Consider the following 23,078-nt stretch of genomic DNA (forward strand, 5'->3'; position numbering starts at 1 on the left):
CACCCTACCCCCGCACACAGAGCGTGGACCCAGATCAGTTCCCCCAGCTAAGCTGCTGAGTGGCAAAGGGCTTCTTTCCTGACTGCAAAGCAAAGTGCAGGCATTGGGACCCCACCCCCGCGCTGCTGGCCTGCACGTTTACTCGCTTATTGCTTATTGCGCTCACATGGCCAGGGACCGTGCAGGCAAACAAATCAAAGTCCTGACGTCTTCTGGCTGGTGCCACCAGCTAGGGCCAGGCGGCCCGCCTGTACCACCCACCCGCACTCAGGTACCCAGGAGTGGCAACGCAAGTTTTTTTTTTTAAGCGGGGCTGCACAAAGCTTAGATAGGTGGATTCCCAGGTGCTCTGCTGCTTCCCTGGTGGCCGAGTTAGAGGCTTGTTGAGGGAGCAGGGCTGTTGCTGAGCCGGAGCACTGGACAAGGCAGCCGGAACGGCGTTCCAGTGCGTTCCGGTTCAAAAAAACCTGGTTTCAAGTATTCACAATGGTGGTTATCAGCTGGAAAGTGGGTTTCTTCCAGCCCTACACAGATGAGATGTGAATATACTTGCGTGATAAACCTTTGATTCACTATGTATGTTATTTTATAGTAGAGCATAGGTGAAGTACCTGACTACTTTGTATATAACATCAGCATGTGTAAATGCTGGTTTTTGCCCATAAAATATTTGAGGAGGCCCCTGATACTTGTTTGGTCATAGCTCACAGATATTTTGTAGGCAAAAGTAAAATTATGTACATGTATCTTGAACCTGAAAGTTGATTTCTAGTTACAAAATTAAACATTCTCAAATGTTTCAGTTTATAGAAACAGCATGTGTAAATGTGCTCTAAGGGGGACAATAAAAATAATATGTAATAACAGGACATCAGATAATGTATACCTACTGCAGTGTATACAGGTATGCCTGTATTTCCTGGAAGTTTTCCAGTTCAACTCTTTGCTTAGTTATGAATGTGCCTACGGAGATGTTTCTGTGGGAGTATTTTATTGCTTGTCTGTAAACGACTTTGGGGCCATACTGGATGGGAAACAATATATAAAAAACAATCAATCATACTTTATATATATTATAGAAAATGCCATTAGTACTCCACCATCTGTGGGTCTTAAATCAGGCCTTAGCTACACCGAGGCAAAACAGCCATTTCATAAAAGAAAAAATCTAAGGTTGGAATGTGAGAACTTTGCTAGGGGCAGAGAAGAAAGAGGCTGTTAAACTAAATCAACGCTTTGATACTATTTGCCTAACTTCTTACTCATGTTGGGAATAGAGGGAGAGAGAGAAATCTCTCCCATTGCCCAGTTTGACTTGCTTTTCTTTCAGCCTGTTCATGCCACAGTTTAAAGCAGCCAGCTGTTTGCTAGCTCTGTGATACATGGTATAGTGAATCCAGTTCTGCTGTTGTTTACCAGCTTTAATTTAGACAGACGGGTGGGAAATATATAATTAATAGATTTGCTCTGATCCAGCAACACATCTATAGTCTTATGGCTGCTGGATTGGTGTGAGCCTGTTAATTTCAGTGGCTGAATGCTGCTGAAGGGGGGGATAGATACTGAAAATAATTCTGCAAAGTTTATAGCTGTTCTATGTAGTCTTAAAACAGGAGATATTCGAATGTATAAAAAGCATTTTCAGGAAAAGACCTTTTATAACTAGACAATGTGGACAGGCATTAGTGCTTAAATATTTTATCTAAGGATTTCCTAAGTAGCCCTGTAAGAAATACAATTTTTATAGCATAATACTATACAAAGTTGCAAAGCTCAAAGGCATACCCAATAACACAGAGTCCACGATGGCAGTAACTGACAATAACACACACCACTCACTCAGTTTACCTGGATCTATCCACTTACCACCAGTGGTAGGAGAGAAATTCTGGACTCAGACTACATTGGTCTTGAAAGCGCCACAAACCTTCATTCTGTTTGCTTTAACTGAATGTGTAGGAACTTTTCTGGAAGGCAGAAGCTGAGAACAGCCTGAAAAATTACAAATTGTGTAGATCCAGGTTGGTAGCCCTGTTGGTCTGAAATAGTAGAACAAAGTTTGATTTCAATGGTACTTTTTAAATCAACAAAGTTTTATTCAAGGTACAAGTTTTCATGCGCAAGCACACTTCTTCAAATAATGAAACAGAATTTCCTCAGCACCACCCTCTTCCTACCTGTAATGGTTGGGAAAATACCATTTCACTATCTGAAGAATTGTGCTTGCACACAAGAGCTTATACCTTGATAACACTTTGTTGGACTTAAAGGTCCCACTGAATGCAAATTGTGGTGTAGTGATTAGAGCAGTAGAGAGGGCAAACCCTGGTTGAAATAGCTGCCTGCCATGAAGTTAACTGAGGTGAACTTGGGTAGGTGGAGGAATAAAAATCCATGCACACCACCCTGAGCTGGATAAAAATGCATTAAAATCCTTTTCCTCACCCACCCTTTGACTTAAGTTTTCTTCCTCTTATCCCCTCTCCATTACTCTCCCTGAATAATTTCTCCTGTTTGTCGGTTGGTTTTATTTGTAAGCATTATATATTTCATTATCAAGTGGGTGGGGGGGGAGCAATAACGTATTTTCATTTTTAAAACTGAGGGGATGAGTAATAAACGTGAGGGAAGATGCAGAGGACAAAAACACCAGCAGGCAGCCCCCCCTGAGGTAAACTCAGACAGCTTCCCTCGCCAGCAGCTATTAAGCAACCAACGCGGAGATTCCTGGAGCTGACGCCAGAGGGAGCACCGTCTCCAACGGGTCTGGGAAAGGCGGAGCCGGAATGGCGGAGGCGGGGTAGAGGTCGCTCTGTGGGTGAGTGGAGTGGCGGGCCCGGCGCGGAAGGAAGGAAGGAAGGAAGGCTAAAGGCCGGTCGTGAGTGAATTAATGCGGCCGAGAGGAGCAGCTCAACGTGCTTGGGGGAGACGTTAGAAGGGGGAAGTTTAGGTCGGGCTTGGACTCGGTCGTTGTCGGGTAGGAGGTGTGGAAAGGGCGGTTGCAAGCGGGGGTGGGGGTAGGGAGCAAATGTGGTGCTTCCAAAAATACGGATGTGAAAACAAAACGTTTTCCTTCCCTACTAAAGCCAACCCACCCCCTGAGATTTTTCTACTCTCCGTTTTCCCGACCCCACCCCCCCTTTCTTTTTAAAAGTTATTTGTGCAGTTAGTGGGGAGGAGTTGCTCAATTTGCATCATTTTTCATCACAATCTTCGTTGAATCCCTAAGAAATACTTGTGTTTCAGACGCAATCTTTAGCCTAATGGTGTTTGAGGTGGGTAGCCGTCTTGGTCTGGAGCAGTTTGAATCCAGTGGCATTTTTAAAAGACCAACAAAGTTTTTATTAGGTATAACCTTTCCAGTGCGTGCACATTTCAAATACTTCTCACACTTTGTCTTAACTGTGTTTGGGCTTTTTAAAACCTGTGTCGCAACGGGAGTAGTGAACAAATGATAAAAGGAAGCATTAAAAAGTAAAAACGCACCCACATTTGTGTGGTAAGCTAATGGTAGGACATAAATAACCCAAATATATTGTATCTTCGCACCAAGCCCTTATTTAAGCATGCAAATGATTATAACATTCCATGTGCATTTGATAGGCTGCTGAAGCTGATTCTGGCTGATGCATATGTTCGTTTTGATTCATATGTTTGTCTCATTAATCCATTACTTTTTTGGGTGTTCACTTAAGGTGTGCACTTAAAAATGTAATTAATGTGCAGGAGTTTCCCAAGTTTAATTTTTTATCGGGCCAATAACTGCTGATGAGTGATTTCATCCACACTCCCTGAGATTGTTTTTCAGTCATGATCGAAAGAAGACTATATAGTTTGATCACCACATCTTAAAAATGACATTGCAGAGCTGGAAAAAGTACATAAGGCAACCAAGATGATTGGGGGTTGAAGCATCTTTCCTGTAAGGAAAGGCTGAAGAGGCTGGAACTTTTCCATTTAGAAAAGAGACAGCTAAGGAGGGACATGATAGAGGTTTATAAAATTATGCATGGGGTGGAGAGAGTTGACAAAAGAAATGTTTCTACCTCTCCCAAGAGGGCATCCAATGAAGCTGATGGGCAGTGGATTCGGAACAGTCAAAAGGAAGTACTTATTTACACAGAGAGTGATTAAAATGTAAATTCACTGCTGGATGATATAGTGATGGTCATAGGAATAAACAGCTTTAAACGGGGATTAGATAGATTCATGGAGCTTGGTCTGTCAGTGGCTCCTAGCCATGGTGATTGAGAGGAAGTCCCACATTCAAAGGCACTAAACCTCTGAATCTCAGAGCCCGGAGGCAACATCAGGGAAAGGCCTTGTCCTCTATGCCCTGTTGCTGTCCAAAGAACTGGTTGGCCACTGTGTGAGACAGGATGCTGGACTAGATGGACCACTGGTCTGATCCAGCAGAGCTCTTCTTATATTCTTATTCCTAGAGAGGTGGAGCAAGCTTCTCCTGCCTTCCCCTAGCAAAATGATACTTTCATTGCCTTGACAGTTGACTTGATGTTCAGCAGCTACCATATGAGGAAGTGACATCACCTGCTGCAGGGATGGGCCTACTGCTGCTTGGTTAATATGCAGTGACACAAGCCTTAGTGGCAGACACAGACCCTAATGCCTACAGAATAAGGCTATGCCTCAGTGGTATAGTATCTGTTTTGTCTGCAGGAGGTCCCAGTTTCAATCCCCAGCATCTGCAGTTAAAAGCATCAGGTAACTGGTGATGTAGAACCCCATGGAGCAGAGTGGTAAAGCTGCTGTACTGCAGTCTGAGCTCTCTGCTCACAACCTGAGTTCAATCCCGGCAGACGCTGGGTTCAGGTAGCTGGCTCAAGGTTGACTCAGCCTTCCATCCTTCCGAGGTCAGTAAAATGAGTACCCAGCTTGCTGGGGGAAAGTGTAGATCGGGTGGCCAACAGTAGCTCTCCTGATGTTTTTGCCTACAACTCCCATCAGCCCCAGCCAGCAAGGCAAATGGCTGGGGCTGATGGGAGTTGTAGGCAAAAAACATCTGGAGAGCTACCATTGGCCACCCCTGATGTAGATGTCTGGGGAAGGCAATGGCAAACCACCCCATAAAAAGTCTACCATGAAAACATCATGATGTGACATCACCCCAGAGTCGGAAGCGACTGGTGCTTACACAGGGGACTACCTTTTTTTAACTGGTGATGTGAAAAACTATCTAAGCATCTGCAGAAGTGAGCTCTGACTCACAGAAGCTGATGTTGGAATAAATGTTAGTCTTTAATGTGCCACTAGACTTCTACAGTAAACTAATACAGATACTACTTCTTCAGCTCCCCCTGAGACCCTGGGGACTCTCTGCCAGTCACAGGAGGCAGTATTGAGCTTTATAGCCCATGTACCTGAAGATAGATTCATATGTTCAGCTGGTTTTTTGTAGTAGATTATTACCCCTCCCAAAGCATGGGGAGGGGGGTGGTCATCCTAATTTGTTCTACCAAAGGGATAGCTCCATGTGAAAATAACCAGTCATACAGATTCAAGCGGGTAGCTGTGTTGAACTGAAGCAGCAGAACATAGTTTGAGTCCAGTGAATGTGAAAGTTTATACTTTGAATAAAACTGTTGGTCTTAAAGCTGCCCCCTGGGCTCTAACTTTGTTCTGCTCATATAAAGTGTACACATCAAGCATAATTTTTGTGTAGTTACATTAAAGGGTTTTGTAGTGATGCTTCTCTTTTTCCAGTAAGAGCCACTACCCTCCAGTTGCTTCTGCAGGCTTAAATCCATCCTCTTCACTTAATTTCTGAACACTGAAAGAGCAAAGAAGAGTATGGGTTAGGAATGATGTAAGTCTAGTATAATTTGTTATATAACTTAGATTTATAATTCCTGCTTTATCTCCTCTCATACAGATATTTTAGCCAACTGTGTACTTCAGTCATATTCCTGAATGTTTCCTGGAAGTCTGATTTGGTTTTGTTGTCATTTAAAACTTTTATTTATTTCTGTATACCATGCTCTTTATAACCCTGAGCCAATTGTAGTCAGTTTCTGTATTCAAAAAGTGGTATAAAGAAATTCCATCCAACTTCATAATATTTTTCTGACATCGATATGCACACAGGATGCAAAACAGATTAACTGGACAAGGGCAAGCTTAGAAGGATGTAACTCTGCTAAAAATTCCACCTTATTTGTTATCCTCCCTTCTCCTGTAGGAATCATCTGGTTTTATGACCAGTCCATGTATTTTAGTATTGCTGTGACAAAAAACCTGGTTTTGTATATTTGTATGTTTTATTGTTAATAGAAAATGAGTGACACTGATGATGATGATGTTGTACCTCAGCTTTCATCTCAAGCCTTAGCTGCACTACAGGAATTCTACATCGAACAGCAAGAGAAACATGATATTAAGGGAGCAGAAAGGCATACTGAGTATTCTCTGGGCTCAATAGAAGAGAACTGGGTAAGCTGGCAGTTGCCATGTAAGGTGGAAGAAAGGTATAAATGGGCAGGAAGAAACCACGGGCGACTTCTTTGCACTGAAGAACAACTTCCTGACCTTCCAGTTTAAGTCCAAAATGCCCCTGAAATGTTTTTTCTACAGAGTGAGGGACTCCAGGAGGAGCATGAAGGGAGAGATGGAAGGCAGCTGCAGGAGAGGGCAGAATTTGCATAAAATACCCCCCTCCTTTGCATGTATGGATCTCTTCTATAGGATCCAGGTCATTGGGATAGATAATACTCAAGAGAAGACTGCTAAGCATTTTCTAATTCTGCTCTATGAAGTATGCAGCTAGTATATAATTTTTTTACTTGATTTTGACCGTAATGCAGCTTAATGTTACAGGACAGAGATACACCTAACTGGATAGAGAAAGTAAACATAGATGAAACAATAGAAGGTAATTTTCTGAGTGTATCTCTGTTATAGTGTCTTACTGGAAAAAATACAGGTGCAGTATTAGTACTTGTACTTTCTTGTGACTGAGAACAGGAGTGATATCTTCATAATGCGAAACAAAAGAGAGAAGAATCTGGAATTTGTTTTATATTTCTGCTGCACATTTATAAATCCTCCCTTTTCTCCTACCACTTGATTTTGCTTCCCATCCTGTTTCACTCTGTGAGCAAGTATCTGGAGAAGCAAAATATAAATGCTCTAAATAAGTAAATGTTTTCCTTTATTATTACTTAATTGTCCTATCTAAAGTAATTATTTGGAAGCTGCTTCCCTTTTTGCAGCATCTGCACCTTTTTTTTCTTTCTGAGTGCCCTCTACTGGTGAATCACAGTATAGAAAATGAAAAGGTTAACTAGTCAACATTTGTGTCTGTGAGCCTATTTTCTTTGAGAAATCTCAGAAGTCATATGTTGTATGAAGGAAGTATTTAATTGTTTACATCAGCACTTTATTTTTCCTTAGAAACTGAGCCAGTTTTGGTATGATTCTGAAACTGCACTCTGTTTAGCTAATGAGGCTATACAGGCAGTTGGAAAAGGTGGCAGGTAAGTCTAAATTCTATAAATCAAGCATTGCATATTCTCCTTATCGGAAATGTTCTAAGAATATGATTTCTTTTGTTCCTTTTACTTTGTTAATGTTTTAACATTTTGATAGCATGCTGTTTTGGTAAAGCACTATCATTTGGCAGTATCAAGACTGTCAAATAAGAGAAATGACATAATTTATCTTTGGTCTGTGCATTCACACACTGAGACTGCAGCTAGGCAGGCCAGCAGTGGAAAGGTTCATTTTCAAGCTAAAAAGTCACTTTCCACCTCTCCTCGAAGCCACAGTGAGCTGTTTTCCCATTCAAATGGTCATGTGGTTCAAGGGAGAGGGCACCCATTTCCCTCATTCCTCCTTTGCCACTGTTGGAATAGGTTCTTCCATAGCTCTCTCTGAACCTAACTTTTCTCCATCTTTTTGCTGAAATTTGAAGGTGAGAAAATTTACTTCCCTTTTGGCCATTGCCTTAAAATGAAAAAAAGGAGAGAAAGGAGGCCATAAAGGTTGATTCGCACATGGAAAACTTTACTGCCGTTGCACCCTGCCTTACCTGTCTTTCTCACAAAATCATGGCACGAAAGGTCTTATTCAAATTCTGTATTAAATGTCCAATTCTGATGAATATAGTTTCTGCCTATTGTGCCTGGGCATGGGACACAATGTTACAACCTGCCAGAAGTGCCAACAATTCACACCAAAAGCAAGACATGACAGGGCCTTCTGCCTTCAGGCTGCCTTGTGAGAGAAAGCTTTATGTTCAAGGAAATCCTCTCAGACAACTCTGACCCACTGGCCTCTAGACTCACCCTCAGTGGCATTGATTCCATTGGTTTCCTGTTCGTAGCTTGCCCATTGCCATTCTCCTGCCATCTTGGTTCCTAGAAGTGTTTTAGAACCACCTGCAAAAATAAAAGCTAAAATTAAAACCAAACATGAGGATTAGTCTAAGTCCAAAGTCTGTATCCACCTGGTCAGTTCCAACAGAGCCAGTGCCTGAACCAAAGGGACCTGCTTCTGACCTGCCAAAGATGCCTTCAAGAAAATAAGTGTCACTGGCACATTCCATTTTGGAAGGTGACGGTTCCACGTTCAGACCTAAAGACAATACATATGGGTTCTAAGATACTTCCTTCATGGCCTCAGAGTTATCCACTCTCCCCTTGGCAACTCTGTCTTTACTGTATGTCCCAACATAGCTCAGATTCCAAACATAGACTCTAAACATAGTTCAGAAGTGCCATTGGATCCATTACCTGATGAGCATGTAAGGGATCCCACACCTATGTCACTGATTGAAGACTTGCATCTTTATTCAGAACAGATGATGAGAATGGCAGACCCCTTGAAAATTGGTATCACTACCACCAAGCAAAGGCCAAAAGACAAGATTCTTGGGCATTTATACTCATACTCACCAGACAGTGTGGCATTTGTGTTTTTGGAAGACTTTAGAGATCTGTCCAGAATGTCTGGAAGAAATGAGCCTCAGCTCCTGCCACTTGCAGGCACATTGAAAGCCTCTGTAGAGTGAAGCAAGAGTATTTGCTTTTGCTTTTTTTCTACCTTCCCACATCCTACCATGCTGTGCCCAAAGATAAAGACAGGAAGATGGATGGGTTAGGTCCAAAGACCTATTCTTCTGCTATTCTGACTTTCAAAATCTTCAACTACCAGGCAATAAGTTGTTTTTATGGTAGAAGATGTTACCATTTTTAGTCTTTACTGGGTGATAAGAAAAATTTAGCAAAGATCCTTCAAACTGAAGCCATCAAGAGTGGTGTGTGTAAGCAGCAATCAATGCTGTTTGCCACACCACTGATTGCATCCTCAATAATCAGCTACTGCCATGCATGGGTTCATTTCACTGCATTGCCAACAGAGATGAGGAATTAGTTAGTACCTTTTGAAGGTACTACCTTGTTTTCAGAAAATACAGATGGCACCCTCACATAGATTAAAAAGAATCACAGAACAGTGAGATCTTAAGGAGTCACCCACCCTTCCCAAGACAGTGCTCATCCTCTTTCAGACACTGGTATCTGCCCCATAGGGAGCAGCATTTCTACCCTAACTCAAAATATCAGTATCATGGTCAAAGATCTTTCTCTTCCCACCAGTATTCCTCCAAGAGACACAGTGAACTAAAGCAGAAAACAGGGCAACAGTTCCTCTGCAAAAGACTCCCAGAAACTTCAGTCAAAATCTTCTTTCTGACTAGAACTGTTGGGTGTCTCCATCCCCACCTTTAAGGGCAGACTATATCTATTCTGTGAATTAGGCAGATCATGAGAAGTAAGCCAGGAAGGGTTGCATTAGTGCTTAGTTCTTGTTGCCCTTTCTTACATACCCAGGGAAATGCTGATTGACACTTCGGGGTCAGTCAGCAATTTTTCTTCTGGCCAGTTTGGCAAGGGATCCTGGAGGTTTTTGCCATATTCTGGGCATGGAGCAGGGGTCACTGGGGATGTATGTATCAGGGGGAGGTATTTGTGAAATTCCTGCATTGTGCAGGGAGTTGGACTAGATGACTCTCGAGGTTCCTTCCAACTCTGTGATTCCACTCTTACTGGCAAGGGGTAATTACTGATAATTTAGTTCTGTCTATTATAGCTCATGGTTATAAGTTAGAATTTTCTACCAGTTTAGAGAGCCAGTTTGGTGTAGTGGTTAAGTGTGCGGACTCTTATCTGGGAGAACCGGGTTTGATTCCCCACTCCTCCACTTGCACCTGCTAGAAAGGCCTTGGGTCAGCCATAGCTCTGGCAGAGGTTTTCCTGGAAAGGGCAGCTGCTGTGAGAGTCCTCTCAGCTCCACCCACCTCACAGGGTGTCTGTTGTGGGGGAGGGAGATAAAGGAGATTGTGAGCCGCTCTGAGACTCTTGAGTGGAGGGCGGAATATAAATCCAATGTCGTCATTGTCTTCTTCAGAGGTCTGGCAGGTTTAGAATCATAGAGTTGGAAGGGACCTCTAGGGTCATCTAGTCCAACCCCCTGCACAATGCAGCGAACTCACAAATTCACAGGATTCTCAAGTGGTAAACTCCAAACTGGACTACTGTAATTTGCTCTATGCAGGGCTACCCTTGAGACTGATCCAGCTGGTCCAGAATGCAGTAGCACGTGTTCTTACAGAAACACCAATAAGAGCACATATACAACTTGCACTCCTCCAGCTGCATTGGCTTCCATTTGACTATCGGATCAAGTTCAAACTACTGGTTTTAACCTTTAAAGCCCTACGCGGTTTGGGACCAACATACCTTCAGGACAGCCTCTCCTAATATGTCCCTCATAGAGCATTATTCTTGATAGATCAGTATTCCCAGCCCTAAAAATGTTTGCTTAGGCTCAACCAGATAATTCTCCACTCTGGCGCCAGCCTGGTGGAACACTCTCCCTACTGAAGTCCGGGTCCTGTAGGACTTCTGTAGTGCAAACCAAGCTGTAAGATAACAATATCTATAAAGACATATAGTAATGTGTATTTTCCTGTGTTAAAGTCTGAGTGTTTTGTGCGTTTAATGAAATTCATTTAGATGTAACTTAAATAAGGAAATTCAGTGTCTGAGTTAACATTTCCACTGCTTTTTAAAATCCTTTTCTATAATCTTCTATAAAGTGAGCTTAAGGATCTCAGAAGATCTAAATGTCTGTGTTCAGGGCAAATTCTGGTTTTTAATCCATTAATTGTAATACCCTTCTAAAGCTCTTTCTGTAATTATTTTTATCTTCATAGGATAGCATGTGTCAGCGCACCCAGCATTTATCAAAAACTGAAAGAGCTAGATAGCAAAGATTTTTCTACGTGTATACTGGAATATGACCAAAGATTTTCCGTGTATGGAGATGAATATGTTTTTTATGACTACAACAATCCTTTGGAACTTCCAGAAAATCTCACAGCACACAGTTTTGACATAGTTCTAGCAGATCCACCCTATTTATCTGAAGAATGCCTCAGAAAAACAGCAGATACCATCAAACATTTAACTAAAGGAAAGATTCTGCTTTGTACAGGTATCACATCTGTTTAAACACTCAAGCACTGATTTTTTTTCCCTTTAAAATGCGGGTGATCACAAGTTATATCTGAGTAATAATTTATTATAATATCCATTTTAAATAAAGTTTCCAGAGGTTGTGGTTTTCAATAGAATGGACCACACTATGAAGCCTTGGAATCAATTCTGTATTATTTGCTGTGCTGAATGTGACCATCACTGTCTGGTTTTGTGGTAACAACAACATTCTACAATCTCTTTCTCCTCCCCCCAGTTTAGCCTATAAATGGAAGGATTTTGGACTCCAAAAGCAGCAAAGTGGGAGGGGAATACATCCTATGATTCTTGGTTTGGCATACCCTTACAGAATGTGCTTTTGTTTCATTGTTGATTTACTTGTTTTGTGTGTGTGCATGTGTTAAAACTCATTTTAATTTTTTGTGGTTCTCCACCTTAGGGGCACTAAGTTGGGTAGAAGGACAGCACAAAAATGTCTTTATCATAGAAATTTGTAGGAATATATGATAGCACAAAAAAGATAATGAAAGAGACGCAGGGGTGGCCAACGGTAGCTCTCCAGATTTTTTTTACCTACAACTCCCATCAGCCCCAGCCATTGGCCATTCTGGCTGGGGCTGATGGGAGTTGTAGGCAAAAAAAATCTGGAGAACTACCGTTGGCCACCCCTGAAATAGAGTCTAATGTCTAATAGAGGAATTATTGGAAAAGATGCAAAGTTCAAAGGGGAGGGACGGTGGCTCAGTGGTAGAGCATCTGCTTGGGAAGCAGAAGGTCCCGGGTTCAATCCCTGGCATCTCCAAAAAAGGGTCCAGGCAAATAGGTGTGAAAAACCTCAGCTTGAGACCCTGGAGAGCCGCTGCCAGTCTGAGAAGACAATACTGACTTTGATGGACCAAAGGTCTGATTCAGTATAAGGCAGCTTCATATGTTCATATGTAACAGACAGAAATAGTGATTCTAGATGCATTGTTAGTGGAAAACATTTACCAGTTCATTTAAAGATGATTTTTGAAAAGAAGTGACATCAGTCATTTGCAGCATCACAGAAAAGCTTTCTAGCATTATGTTCAGGTAGCTTTAACAACAAGCAGAAAAGCAACAAGTGGGGGAAGGCAGTACCCCCCTCCCCAAAGAATCAGGACAGAGTTTTACTCCTTTGCTACATTTACTATGTTTCACTACTCCTGCAATGTTTACAGTTGCCTGCAAAGGCTTGGCAGGCAGGTGGCAAGATCAGTTCAGTCTTCAAATGAGTACCATGTGATTTCCAAAGGCCAGATGTGCATGAGATCACATCACAAGAGAGACAGCTTTCATTAATCTGTCAAGTCTTGAGTCAGGTGTCAGATTTATTTTATTTGAGGGCATACTGTGCGAAGTGTCACCATGTCTCAGAATGTGGGCTGGAGAATTATTTTTTTCTTTACACATTTTCTTTTTGTGCTTATTTTTTTTGACCTGGAATGGAAGTTGCAGATCTGTTTCTAATTTATTTTAAGTATCAGGGAGGGATACTGGGAAAACCCAAGAGCCCTGAAGCGGTTAAGAAAGAGACATGAAATATTCTAATAGCTTGGCAATGATGGCTAAATGAAACCTCCATATTCAGAGGCAGCTTATCCCTAAATGCTGTTTGTTACAGGAGATCTCTCTAATCTTTTTATACCTTTATTGTGGGTTTCCCTGAAACATATAGCTGATCCATGCTAGAAATACGATATGTGAGTAGATTCTTGGTCCCATATGCCAGGACTCTTCTTGTGTTGTGCTTTATTCTCAGCAAAAACATTTTTTTATTTCTGCTTCAGGTGCAATCATGGAGGAACAAGCTGCAAAATATCTCGGTGTGAAGATGTGCAAGTTTATTCCAAAACATACTCGCAACTTAGCTAATGAATTTCGATGTTATGTGAATTATGATTCTGGACTAGATTCTGATTCTGTGTGTTGACATACAGAATGAGTAAATTTTAGTGCTGAGCTTCCTTCTTTGATATGAACATGTGTCACTTTTTTCCTGTTAGTGTGCTAGTCAACAGTTTTTGTGTTAGCTGTATATGGCAGATTCTCCTTACATGTAATCTGGCAAATATTTGGAACATATTTGTTTTTTGTATCATTTAAAAAGAATTGAGCTAAGATAGCTCAGAGTATCATATATATTCTTGTCTAAAGTGTTGTTTTTTTACTCTGAGTACTTAGTTATCGCAACCTACTGTTCATAAAAATGTAAGAACAGCTGTTGGATCAGACCAGTGGTCCACGTAGTTCAGCATTCAGCATACCATGGCCAGATGGATGCCCCCAGAAGTTCTGCAAGCAGGAATTGGAAGCTGGCACCATTTGTGACCTGGGCCTCCATTATTAAGTAGGGATCCGGGATCACACCCAAACTCTTGGCTGTTGGTGCCGGTCTCAAAGGCACACTGTCAAGACTTTGGGGGTTGGTACCCCAAATCTAAGTCTCCACGCCCAAGCCATGAAACCTCCATCTTGGAAAGATTCAGTCTCAGCAGGCTCTGCCTCGACCATCCCACCACAGACCCCCCCCCCCCAACCCCTCAGCCAAATTTGTTGATGCGGTACCCAGCTAGGCAGCTGCCTATCAGCATATAAAGCTAACTATTTAACTGTTCTCATTTTTGTAAAGTTCCCTCTTTTGAAATCAAATGTTAACAGTTTTGGACTTTAGGGGTAACTTTCCATTAAGCTGAATGCTGAACTTAATCATATTGTGGTCACTATTCCCAATTGGTGCAGCATCCTCTGCATCTCTCACCAGGTCTCAAAACCTGCACAGAACGAAGTCCAGGATCACTACTTCTCTAGTTGGCTCTGTGACCAGTTGATCCAGTTCACAGTCATTATGTCTAGGAATCTCATTTCTACAGCATGACTCGCGCACATGTTTAGCTAGATAATGTGAGGACAGCTGAAGTAGCCCTGTATAATAACATTGTCTGTATTAGTCACCTCGCTTAGTTCCTTCTTCATCTCAAGATTAGCTTCAGGAAGGTGACTAGAACAGATCAGGTGGATGATAATACACACCCACTTTCAAGTAACTCCTAGTGCCCATATTCTATTGGGGAGTTAATTCCTCTAATGTTTTCCAACTTACTGAATTCTATGCCCTCTTTGATGTACAGCCCAATACCTCCACCAACCTGACCCTCCCTGTCCTGCCTATAAAGCTTACACCCAGAAATCATCCCTTTGGACTGACTTGTCCCAAACCAGAGGTTCTGCTCTGCTACCTTTTTGATATTAATTGCCAGCAGCCTGGTTCTCTTTTGGTTCAAGAAGCCCATCTCTTTTGTACAGGTTCAGCTTGTCTCTGAAAGTTCCCCAGTGCCTAACAAATCTAAATCCTCCCAGCACCATTTTTTTCATCCACACATCAAGACCTATCCACACATCAAGATCTATGCCTATCTATCTGGCCTTGTGTGTGGAACTGGTAATGCTGGCTCCTGCCCTGATCTGGATAGCCCAGGTGAGGCGAATCCTCAAAAGCTAACCAAGGTTGACTTTGGCAAGTACTTGGATGGGAAACTGCCTTGGAATACCAGGAGTTGGGAGGTGGGGGCAGGCTTTATTCAGCCACCTCTCTGAATATCCTCCAGGCCCCCAGTAGGGGTCAGTAACCAGAGGTCACCATGACTTCCAGGTGCATATGCATGCTCACACATGCACACACAAATTTAAAAATGCTCCAAAAAAGAAAGTTGGCTCCCCTTCACACTACTCCCCTGCTGGCTTCTTCATAACTGGTTAGTCCTTTAAAGGTGAAACGGGGTGCTTACCTGAACATGTGCAGATTTCCACAGCAGGAAGTGCAGCAACACACCACTCTCCTTGCTGATGTGGCACTTGTACATCCCTTCTCAGGAAACTTGGACTAGAGAGGTTCCCTCTGGATTCCTACTCAAAAGCCCCTCCCAGCAGACAGCTGACTCACCCCACTCAAGCAGAAGGCCCTTCTAGCAAGCAGCTGAGTCACCTTATTCAAGCAGAAGGCCCTAGCAGCAGAATCGTGCTTCTAATGCACTCGCCAAAAGCTGTGCTTTATCCTCCAGGAGATTTTACTCTGGTTCAGACATCTTCAGGTGGATCTCATTGTGTCTGGAACAGTTAACCAGGTTAATCGCTGGCTTCAGTTGTCTGAAAGCAGAACTGACAAATGCCCAGAGGGTCCCATGGCCACCAAGTTTACTCTATGCATTTTGCCATTTTTTCCTACCACACATGGACAGTAAACTCAGATGGAAGGAGGCAGACCTGATGTGGGTGATACTCCACTGGACAGAGACCTTAGTTTTTTAGTTTGGTAGAGTTACCAGCAACACTCCCTCTAAGCTATGGAGTCTTGTGAGCAAAAAGTCTGCTTTGTAGCCTACTAGCATTAAAGTTGTGAGCTGCTGCATAAATTAGTTTGCTCTGGGGTGATCATTCTTGAGCTAAGACAAAAATGTGTGAGCCAGAGGCTAAAAAACTAAGCTAGCTCACAGTAACTCAGCTTAGAGGGAATACGGGTTACCAGTGCAACCACCTTGAAGATTCTGATCTCAACAGATATGCCAGTGTAGGGCCTCATTCTACATAGGTATTCAGAATGGTTTCAATTAGATGTGTGGTGATTAAAAGGGAGACATTCTTGTCTGAAGGAATCTTCCAAGAAGTCACTCGCCTAATTCCAGAAGATCTTCCACCACCCAAGTGTGACTGCACTTGGATGAACTTGTACAAATGGAGCAGAATGGATGGAATTCAAACAAAAAGCTTGAATGCTCCTTTTTTCTTATAGAAGTTACACCCAGAACCCAGAAGTTACACCCTAGCTAGCATCTTATGCAGACAGGTTGCAGGTGCAGCTTCAAGACATCCTCACGTGAAGCATTTCATCATGGGAGTGTCTGTCTCATCCCCCATCCCTTCATAATTTTCCTTCTTGGAGGAAACTTGGAGAATGTCCTACCCTGAGATTAAGGGTACATAAGTGGTATTTTCTAACTATTATTGGACTAGGTGTCAGCTAAATCGAACTAAATCCAAACTGTTTGGAGCCATTAAGTTCTATCGTAAACTATTCCCTCCATGTTCAAAGCTATCAGTTTTGTTTTCTTTTTATCTAGTTCTATATTGCATGTGGTTCTTTACATTCTCAGGCTCTAGTGCCTTTTTAAAAATAAGAGTAATAGTCAGATACCATAGATGTACCTCGACAGCTGTGGAAGTCTCTTGAATTGAAGGAGGAGGTCACCAACCAGAAGTGGGACAGAAATTACAAGGTATGATGGTAAAAAGTTACCAGTTGTCAAAGGATGTCTTCCTAGCTTCATGTAGAAGGAACTTCTATGGTAAATTCTTGTTAACATTTTTTCAGACTAAATATGTATCTTTGCATGCCAGCAAGGCTTCTTTAATTTTACTCATTTAGAAATGTTCTGGTTTTCAAACAAGCTTCTGTTTCCTTTTTGTAACAAAATATGCATTTTTCATTATTAATTGCCACCTTGTAACTTGGTCTGTGATAAACTACTGTAGTGCTTAGAGAGAGAGAAATAACCATTTTATTAACTTGTTAAAGTGTTGTGCAGAAATTAGAAACTGTACTGTGGAAATGGTATGGCAGAAGTTCTGTGTTTTTAAGAAACATATTTTTAGTAATTAAGTCAGCATAGTAATTTTCCAGATGTATTGAAAACCTGACTTTCTTCTGTAGTTGGGTGGCAAAATGCTATTTTTCCTGTTAGGAAGAGCATGATCCTCATGCAAACCTCAGCATTTGTCTCATAGAATTTTAACGTACAAAGTAATAACTTTTGCAGGGCACTGTCCATTCAACACAATATCCATTCATCCATGCTTATATGAAAGCAGAAATTTTGTGCACAGTAGAAATGCACTTTTACCTGTGTGCCATCACATCTGAAAGTTGCTATGCTTTGCTTACCAGAGGGCCTAGGTTCAATCCCTTGCTATTCCAGTTGAAGGATTTCAGGTGGCAGATGCTGGAAAACAGTTTCTACATGAAACCCTGAAGAGTCTTACATTCTTCATGTACCTAGTCATTTACACCATATAGAGTTAAAAATATTAAATTCTGAGCTTTTAGTGGGATAAAACCAGGAAGCTTGAAGTTCATGTGAATGACTATAGGTAGAAACATTCTATACAGCCCAGCCTGATGTGCACAAACACATGGAGTCCACATGAAATCGCTTCCTGGGCAGCAGTGTGGAATATATTACCAAGCACCTAGAGTCACAATAGAGGTGATTTAGAAAACATGCTTGTCCTGGGAAGGGTGGGATGGAGGACCAGGAGAGGGAAATTAATCCTGCAATAGGGTAGTGCTGTTACCACTGGGGGATACCTTAAGAAATGTGGGAGAATCTGCCAGGCTGCCCCCAAAGTGATGTCAGCAGGCATGTGTGACTGAGAGTTCATCCACATTTCTAAGAGGCAAACCTCTTAGAAACAAAAATAAAGTACAGCTTCTTGCTAGCTAAACACATCTTGCTTATACCCCTTATCTAAGGGGAGGGAAAATGCAGTCCATCTTTGCTTTAGGTTTTGACTGACAGCTGCCCCATAACTGCCTGACAAACAGCCCCCTCCTTTACATTCTATATTTCTAGCTGACACTGGTGTTTTCTTGTCCAATAGCAAAATAGATTCTTGTTCCAAGGCCTGTGCTTCTTCGGTTCAGGAATGAAATGATTTTAATATGCAGTGCTTCCTTATGAAAAAGGAAGTGGGAGTTTTTGTTTTTTTTAACAGAACAGGATGGGAGCTGAGCCATCCCTCTTCTCATCTGTCCAGGGGACTAAAGGAAGAGGTTACTTAGGTCCCATCCTACTCTGGCTGGATGATTTTTAAAGCACTGTATTCCTATCCCTCTTTCCTGTTCTTCCATTGCTGCAGCTCACAGGCAAATCTTCTGCTTTTCATCAAAGTGCAACCTAACATTTCCCAGATGTTTTTTGACCTTGCTGGATACTGCATAGTTAGATACCTGTTACCTTTTCCATCATTTGTGAGTAAGGAAAACAAGAGAAAGGATACTTCCATCGGCTGAAAGCCCTGGATCTCTGACCAGCCACATACCACTGCAGTCCTCATAACTGTAGATTCATTCTGCAGGTGAAACTCATCTGTGATTCATGTTATCTACCAAAGGTTTTAAGCTTATTTGAATATGGACTGTTATGAAAGAAGAGAGTACAAGAGGACATTAAATGCATATGCCTTGGCACAAAACCTTAAATAGTTGTCTGTTTTGTATTCATTATCTCAGAACTCCAGACTAAAACCATATAATGCCTAGTCTTTGAAATCTTGCCCTCAGCTAAGCAGCCAAATAGTCTGTTCTTCAGCCAGTATCATAATGCCCCTGTATAAATCGATGGTGCGGTCTCATTTGGAGTACTGTGTGCAGTTCTGGTCGCCGCACCTCAAAAAGGATATTATAGCATTGGAGAAAGTCCAGAGAAGGGCAACTAGAATGATTAAAGGGCTGGAGCACTTTCCCTATGAAGAAAGGTTGAAACGCTTGGGACTCTTTAGCTTGGAGAAACGTCGACTGCGGGGTGACATGATAGAGGTTTACAAGATAATGCATGGGATGGAGAAAGTAGAGAAAGAAGTACTTTTCTCCCTTTCTCACAATACAAGAACTCGTGGGCATTCGATGAAATTGCTGAGCAGAAAGGTTAAAACGGATAAAAGGAAGTACTTCTTCACCCAAAGGGTGATTAACATGTGGAATTCACTGCCACAGGAGGTGGTGGCGGCCACAAGTATAGCCACCTTCAAGAGGGGTTTAGATAAAAATATGGAGCACAGGTCCATTAGTGGCTATTAGCCACAGTGTATGTGTGTATATAAAATTTTTTGCCACTGTGTGACACAGAGTGTTGGATTTGATGGGCCGTTGGCCTGATCCAACATGGCTTCTCTTATGTTCTTATGTTCAAATGGAACAGGTTTCTATTCATAGTTAATCAGCTCACAGTTCAAATTTTTCTTTGCCCCCAAGATGAATATGCATTGAGCATTAAAATTATTTTTCATCTTAACTGTTTTGTAATTCGTTCATTTTGTACCCTCCTGATGTCCCTGAGGCATATGCATAGGTGGACAAAAACATGAGCTTAGGTTACTGTAAATGTCGGCAGCGATTTGCAAGATCATAATGACATGTTTTCCAAGATGAAGACGGAAGGCATAAAGGGAAGATAATGGAACTGGGGCAGGGCATGGATATTGGAGGGCAGTGGTGCTAGTGGCAGAAATGCAGATTCTTGTAAGATACATCCGTGTGTGTGCATCCTGTCAAACAGACATAGCCTAAAATTCAAACTTTCCCCATAAAGCAACAATTTTAAAATTGCCACCTAACCCAGAAGGGTCCACAATGAGAAGATGGTAGAAAAGCTTTCTTAAAATACAAATGTCACATTATTTCTCATCATTCCCTAAGATGTGCAAACACTGGAGCTATTTTTATGTGCCCAAGTTCGCAAGAACAACTGGAAGACCTGAAAGGCCTGCCCAGCATCCTTTGTGCACTATGGATACGCACACAGTGTTTCTTAGGGCAAAAGTTTTTGAAAACCACTGATTAGAAATGTTCATGTTTATACACCTGTCTCGCAAATACATAGATAAATAACTACATGCAGGGCTGCATGTATTAATCATGTTCCAAGTGGACAAATGAAAGACTGATGTTCTCCAGTTGATGAACCCTGTTTGTAGCCATTAACTACAGATGTCCAAATGCTTGAAGCTGCCATTATGGTATAACACTAGCTGTGTTGTTGTAACGCACTACAGTGTGACAATTATAACATCCCCTGTTTCAGATTGCTGACAATCCTGTGGGCAGCAATCTCTACATTTTGCACCTCCTAGTATATTCCAGAGTGAAAGGAAACTCCCCCTCCCACCCCCGGCAGTAAGGAACTTCCTTCAAATTACATACCGTTTTCACTTTGAATTGTTCTCAGCTGAATTGCCTGGACCGGGTTCAGTGAAGCATTTCTTGTTTTCATTTGACAACCATCTGAAAGCCTTCAGCTCAATTCTTTGTAACCTTTTCCTTCTCTGTATTAATGTATGGCATGCAGGGTTGCTGTGGGGGCCCTGCGTTTGGAGCTGGGATTTCATCTAAAAGGAATGTTTGGTTGAAAGAGCCTCCCATCACAGTGATGGACAGGCATAAACAAAATCCATAATCAGATAATATTTTTAAAAAGGACATGTGAAATGTGTTACTATTAGGACTGAGCCATAAGAATAAATGCCAAAGCAGACGGGCTCCAGCACTTTGTGTGTTTGGCAGGAAAAGCTTGTCATGCAGGGGGTCTCAAAGGCAGAAGCACCTGAAATTTGCCCCTTCTTTTGATACAGTTTTTGTAGGTATAGGAGCCTCTTAGCATCTGGTCATCCCTCTGTGAATCTCCTCCCATATATACCCTGGAGGTCGCTTTGTTCGGCCCCCCAAGATCTTCTGATAGTCCCTGGCCCAAGAGATGCCCGTCTTGTCTCTACCAGGGCCAGGACTTTCTCGGTCCTGGCCCCAATCTGGTGGAATCAGCTTCCTATGGAGATCTGGGCCCTACTTGGCTTGCTGGCCTTTTGTAGGGCCTGCAAAATGGAGCTGTTCCGCCAGGTCTTTGGATAAGGCAGTGGGCATCTATTTATCGATCAGTTGGCCTCCCCCCTACTGTTCACGGCTGTTCACGCCGGTGTTCACGGCTTGGAATTCTAATGCCGCTATAATGTATTCAGCACTATATAATGGTTTTAATAATCTCGAATTGTAATACGTTTTTAAACTGAAAATGTAAATTATGGTTTTATATATTTTATTTGTTTAATTGTCTAGATACTGTGAGCTGCCCTGATTCCGCTTGCGGAGAGGGCGGGATATAAATCAAATGTAATAAATAAATAATAAATAAATAAATACTGTTCTGCTGCTCTACTGCACTACTGTATTGTGATGCTGTACTGCGGTACTATTTTGTGCTATACCACCTTGCTGTCATGTCATTTTGCTGAATCATCTTGCTGCACTTTCATGAACGTTGTAATTGGTTTTATTGTGATTTTATTTCTATTTGCTGTAGTCTGCTCTGAGCCCCCAATGGGGGAATGGGCAGAATATAAATAAACAATAATAATAATAATAAGGAAATGGAGAAAATGAATAGCTGTATCTCTATTAGATATATGAGTTGTTCAGTACTCTTAAATCTCCACACTCAGGAAATATATTTCTGAATACCCGTTCTAGGCCTCAGCATTGGGGAAGGCCTTAGATTCTATGCCCATATTTTGACTGTCCAGGGTAACAAGTTGACCCTTGCGTCATACAGAATGCTGGACTAGATGGATCCACTGGTTTCACCCACAGCATCTGTCTCACGTTCTTAAATCACTTAGTGTTTATTAATGTTAATCGTTTGAAAAGAGTTCCAGGTTCCAGACACCAAGCTGGATGGTTGACTTGGGATATTAGCCTCATCAAGAAATTACATAAGATGATGCATGAAATTACATAAGATGATGCATGAAATTAAGAGAGAGTTCTGTATGAGTGAACCTATAATTGGAGCCAGCAATTTTTTACGTCTTGGAGTAGAAAGATATGGACAGCTCCAGCTTATACAGTTAATTGAACCCTTGGTATTAGAACTTTTGGCTCATACTTTCTGCTAATTTGGCAGCTGTCCTCTCACCAGTGAAAGTCAAAGCATATTCATTTCTCCCCCTAGTTTGAATTGGCAATGCAGTTTGGATTCTTTTATCTGATCTTTGTTCATCTTATTCCCAAAGGCACTAAGGCTGCCAGATAAATCTGAAACTGATAACACTGCTTGTGTTATCCAAAAGCTAGAGAATGACTTTCAAAGGCAAATTGGCAAAGTCCACACTTTCAGAAACGGAGTATATTTTAAAGAAACACATCTCCTTTCCACAATAGTATGTGAACAGATGATCTCAGAGATTGTAGCTAAACACCCGTAGAACAGACGTGTTGTCTACTTAGAACTGCACAGAAAAATCCAAGTATTTTGCTTTAGCAAGTCAAAATATGTATATGCCTAAAACAGAGATGCTTTTGCATCTGAATTTTCACTTATTTCCTCCAACATTAATTGCAGCAGTAAAATATTGCTTCTGTATTATTTTGCACTGTCACTTCAGTGAACAACTCACATATTCCTCTCTGATTAGTCCACAGACTGAGATGAACCAAGCAGTACCTGAGATAGGAAGCAAGAGGAGACCAGACACTGTTATCCACAGTGAGGAAAAGAGGAAGAACTCTGGAAAGTGAACGCTTGCTGCGTTCAATTTCTGAAAGAAATGAACATAACCATTTAACTCTGTGCTGCATTTCCAGGATTGCCCATGGGCCACTGTCAAGCCTCACTTTTACTGGGAAGCCTCACTTCTTTTGAGCTTAATACAACAGTTGGAAATTCTTAGGAAGCCAAATGTTCAAGCGTGTACATGAAATAAGCATAACCCTGATTATATTCC

The 23,078-nt window shown here is 41.8% G+C and overlaps 1 protein-coding gene across 1 annotated transcript; it reads left to right on the forward strand.

The window, feature by feature from the left end:
* The first annotated feature begins 3,252 nt into the window (after positions 1-3,252).
* Positions 3,253-22,919, forward strand: EEF1AKMT1 (EEF1A lysine methyltransferase 1). Its single transcript, XM_060234813.1, has 6 exons — positions 3,253-3,275; positions 6,289-6,447; positions 7,408-7,490; positions 11,231-11,511; positions 13,325-13,479; positions 22,770-22,919. The coding sequence occupies exons 1-5, from the start codon at positions 3,264-3,266 to the stop codon at positions 13,465-13,467; spliced, it is 678 nt and encodes a 225-aa protein (XP_060090796.1). The 5' UTR covers positions 3,253-3,263; the 3' UTR covers positions 13,468-13,479; positions 22,770-22,919.
* Positions 22,920-23,078: the final 159 nt, after the last annotated feature.

The sequence above is a fragment of the Heteronotia binoei genome, chromosome 3 (genome assembly GCF_032191835.1).
Source record: "Heteronotia binoei isolate CCM8104 ecotype False Entrance Well chromosome 3, APGP_CSIRO_Hbin_v1, whole genome shotgun sequence".
NCBI lineage: Eukaryota > Metazoa > Chordata > Lepidosauria > Squamata > Gekkonidae > Heteronotia > Heteronotia binoei.

What these genes read in the sequence shown, in the direction of transcription:
- EEF1AKMT1 (XM_060234813.1), top strand. An exon ending in GCTCAATAGAAGAGAACTGG is followed by an intron (nt 6,448 to 7,407) that starts GTAAGCTGGCAG and finishes ATTTTTCCTTAG; the next exon opens with AAACTGAGCCAGTTTTGGTA. An exon ending in GCAGTTGGAAAAGGTGGCAG is followed by an intron (nt 7,491 to 11,230) that starts GTAAGTCTAAAT and finishes TTATCTTCATAG; the next exon opens with GATAGCATGTGTCAGCGCAC.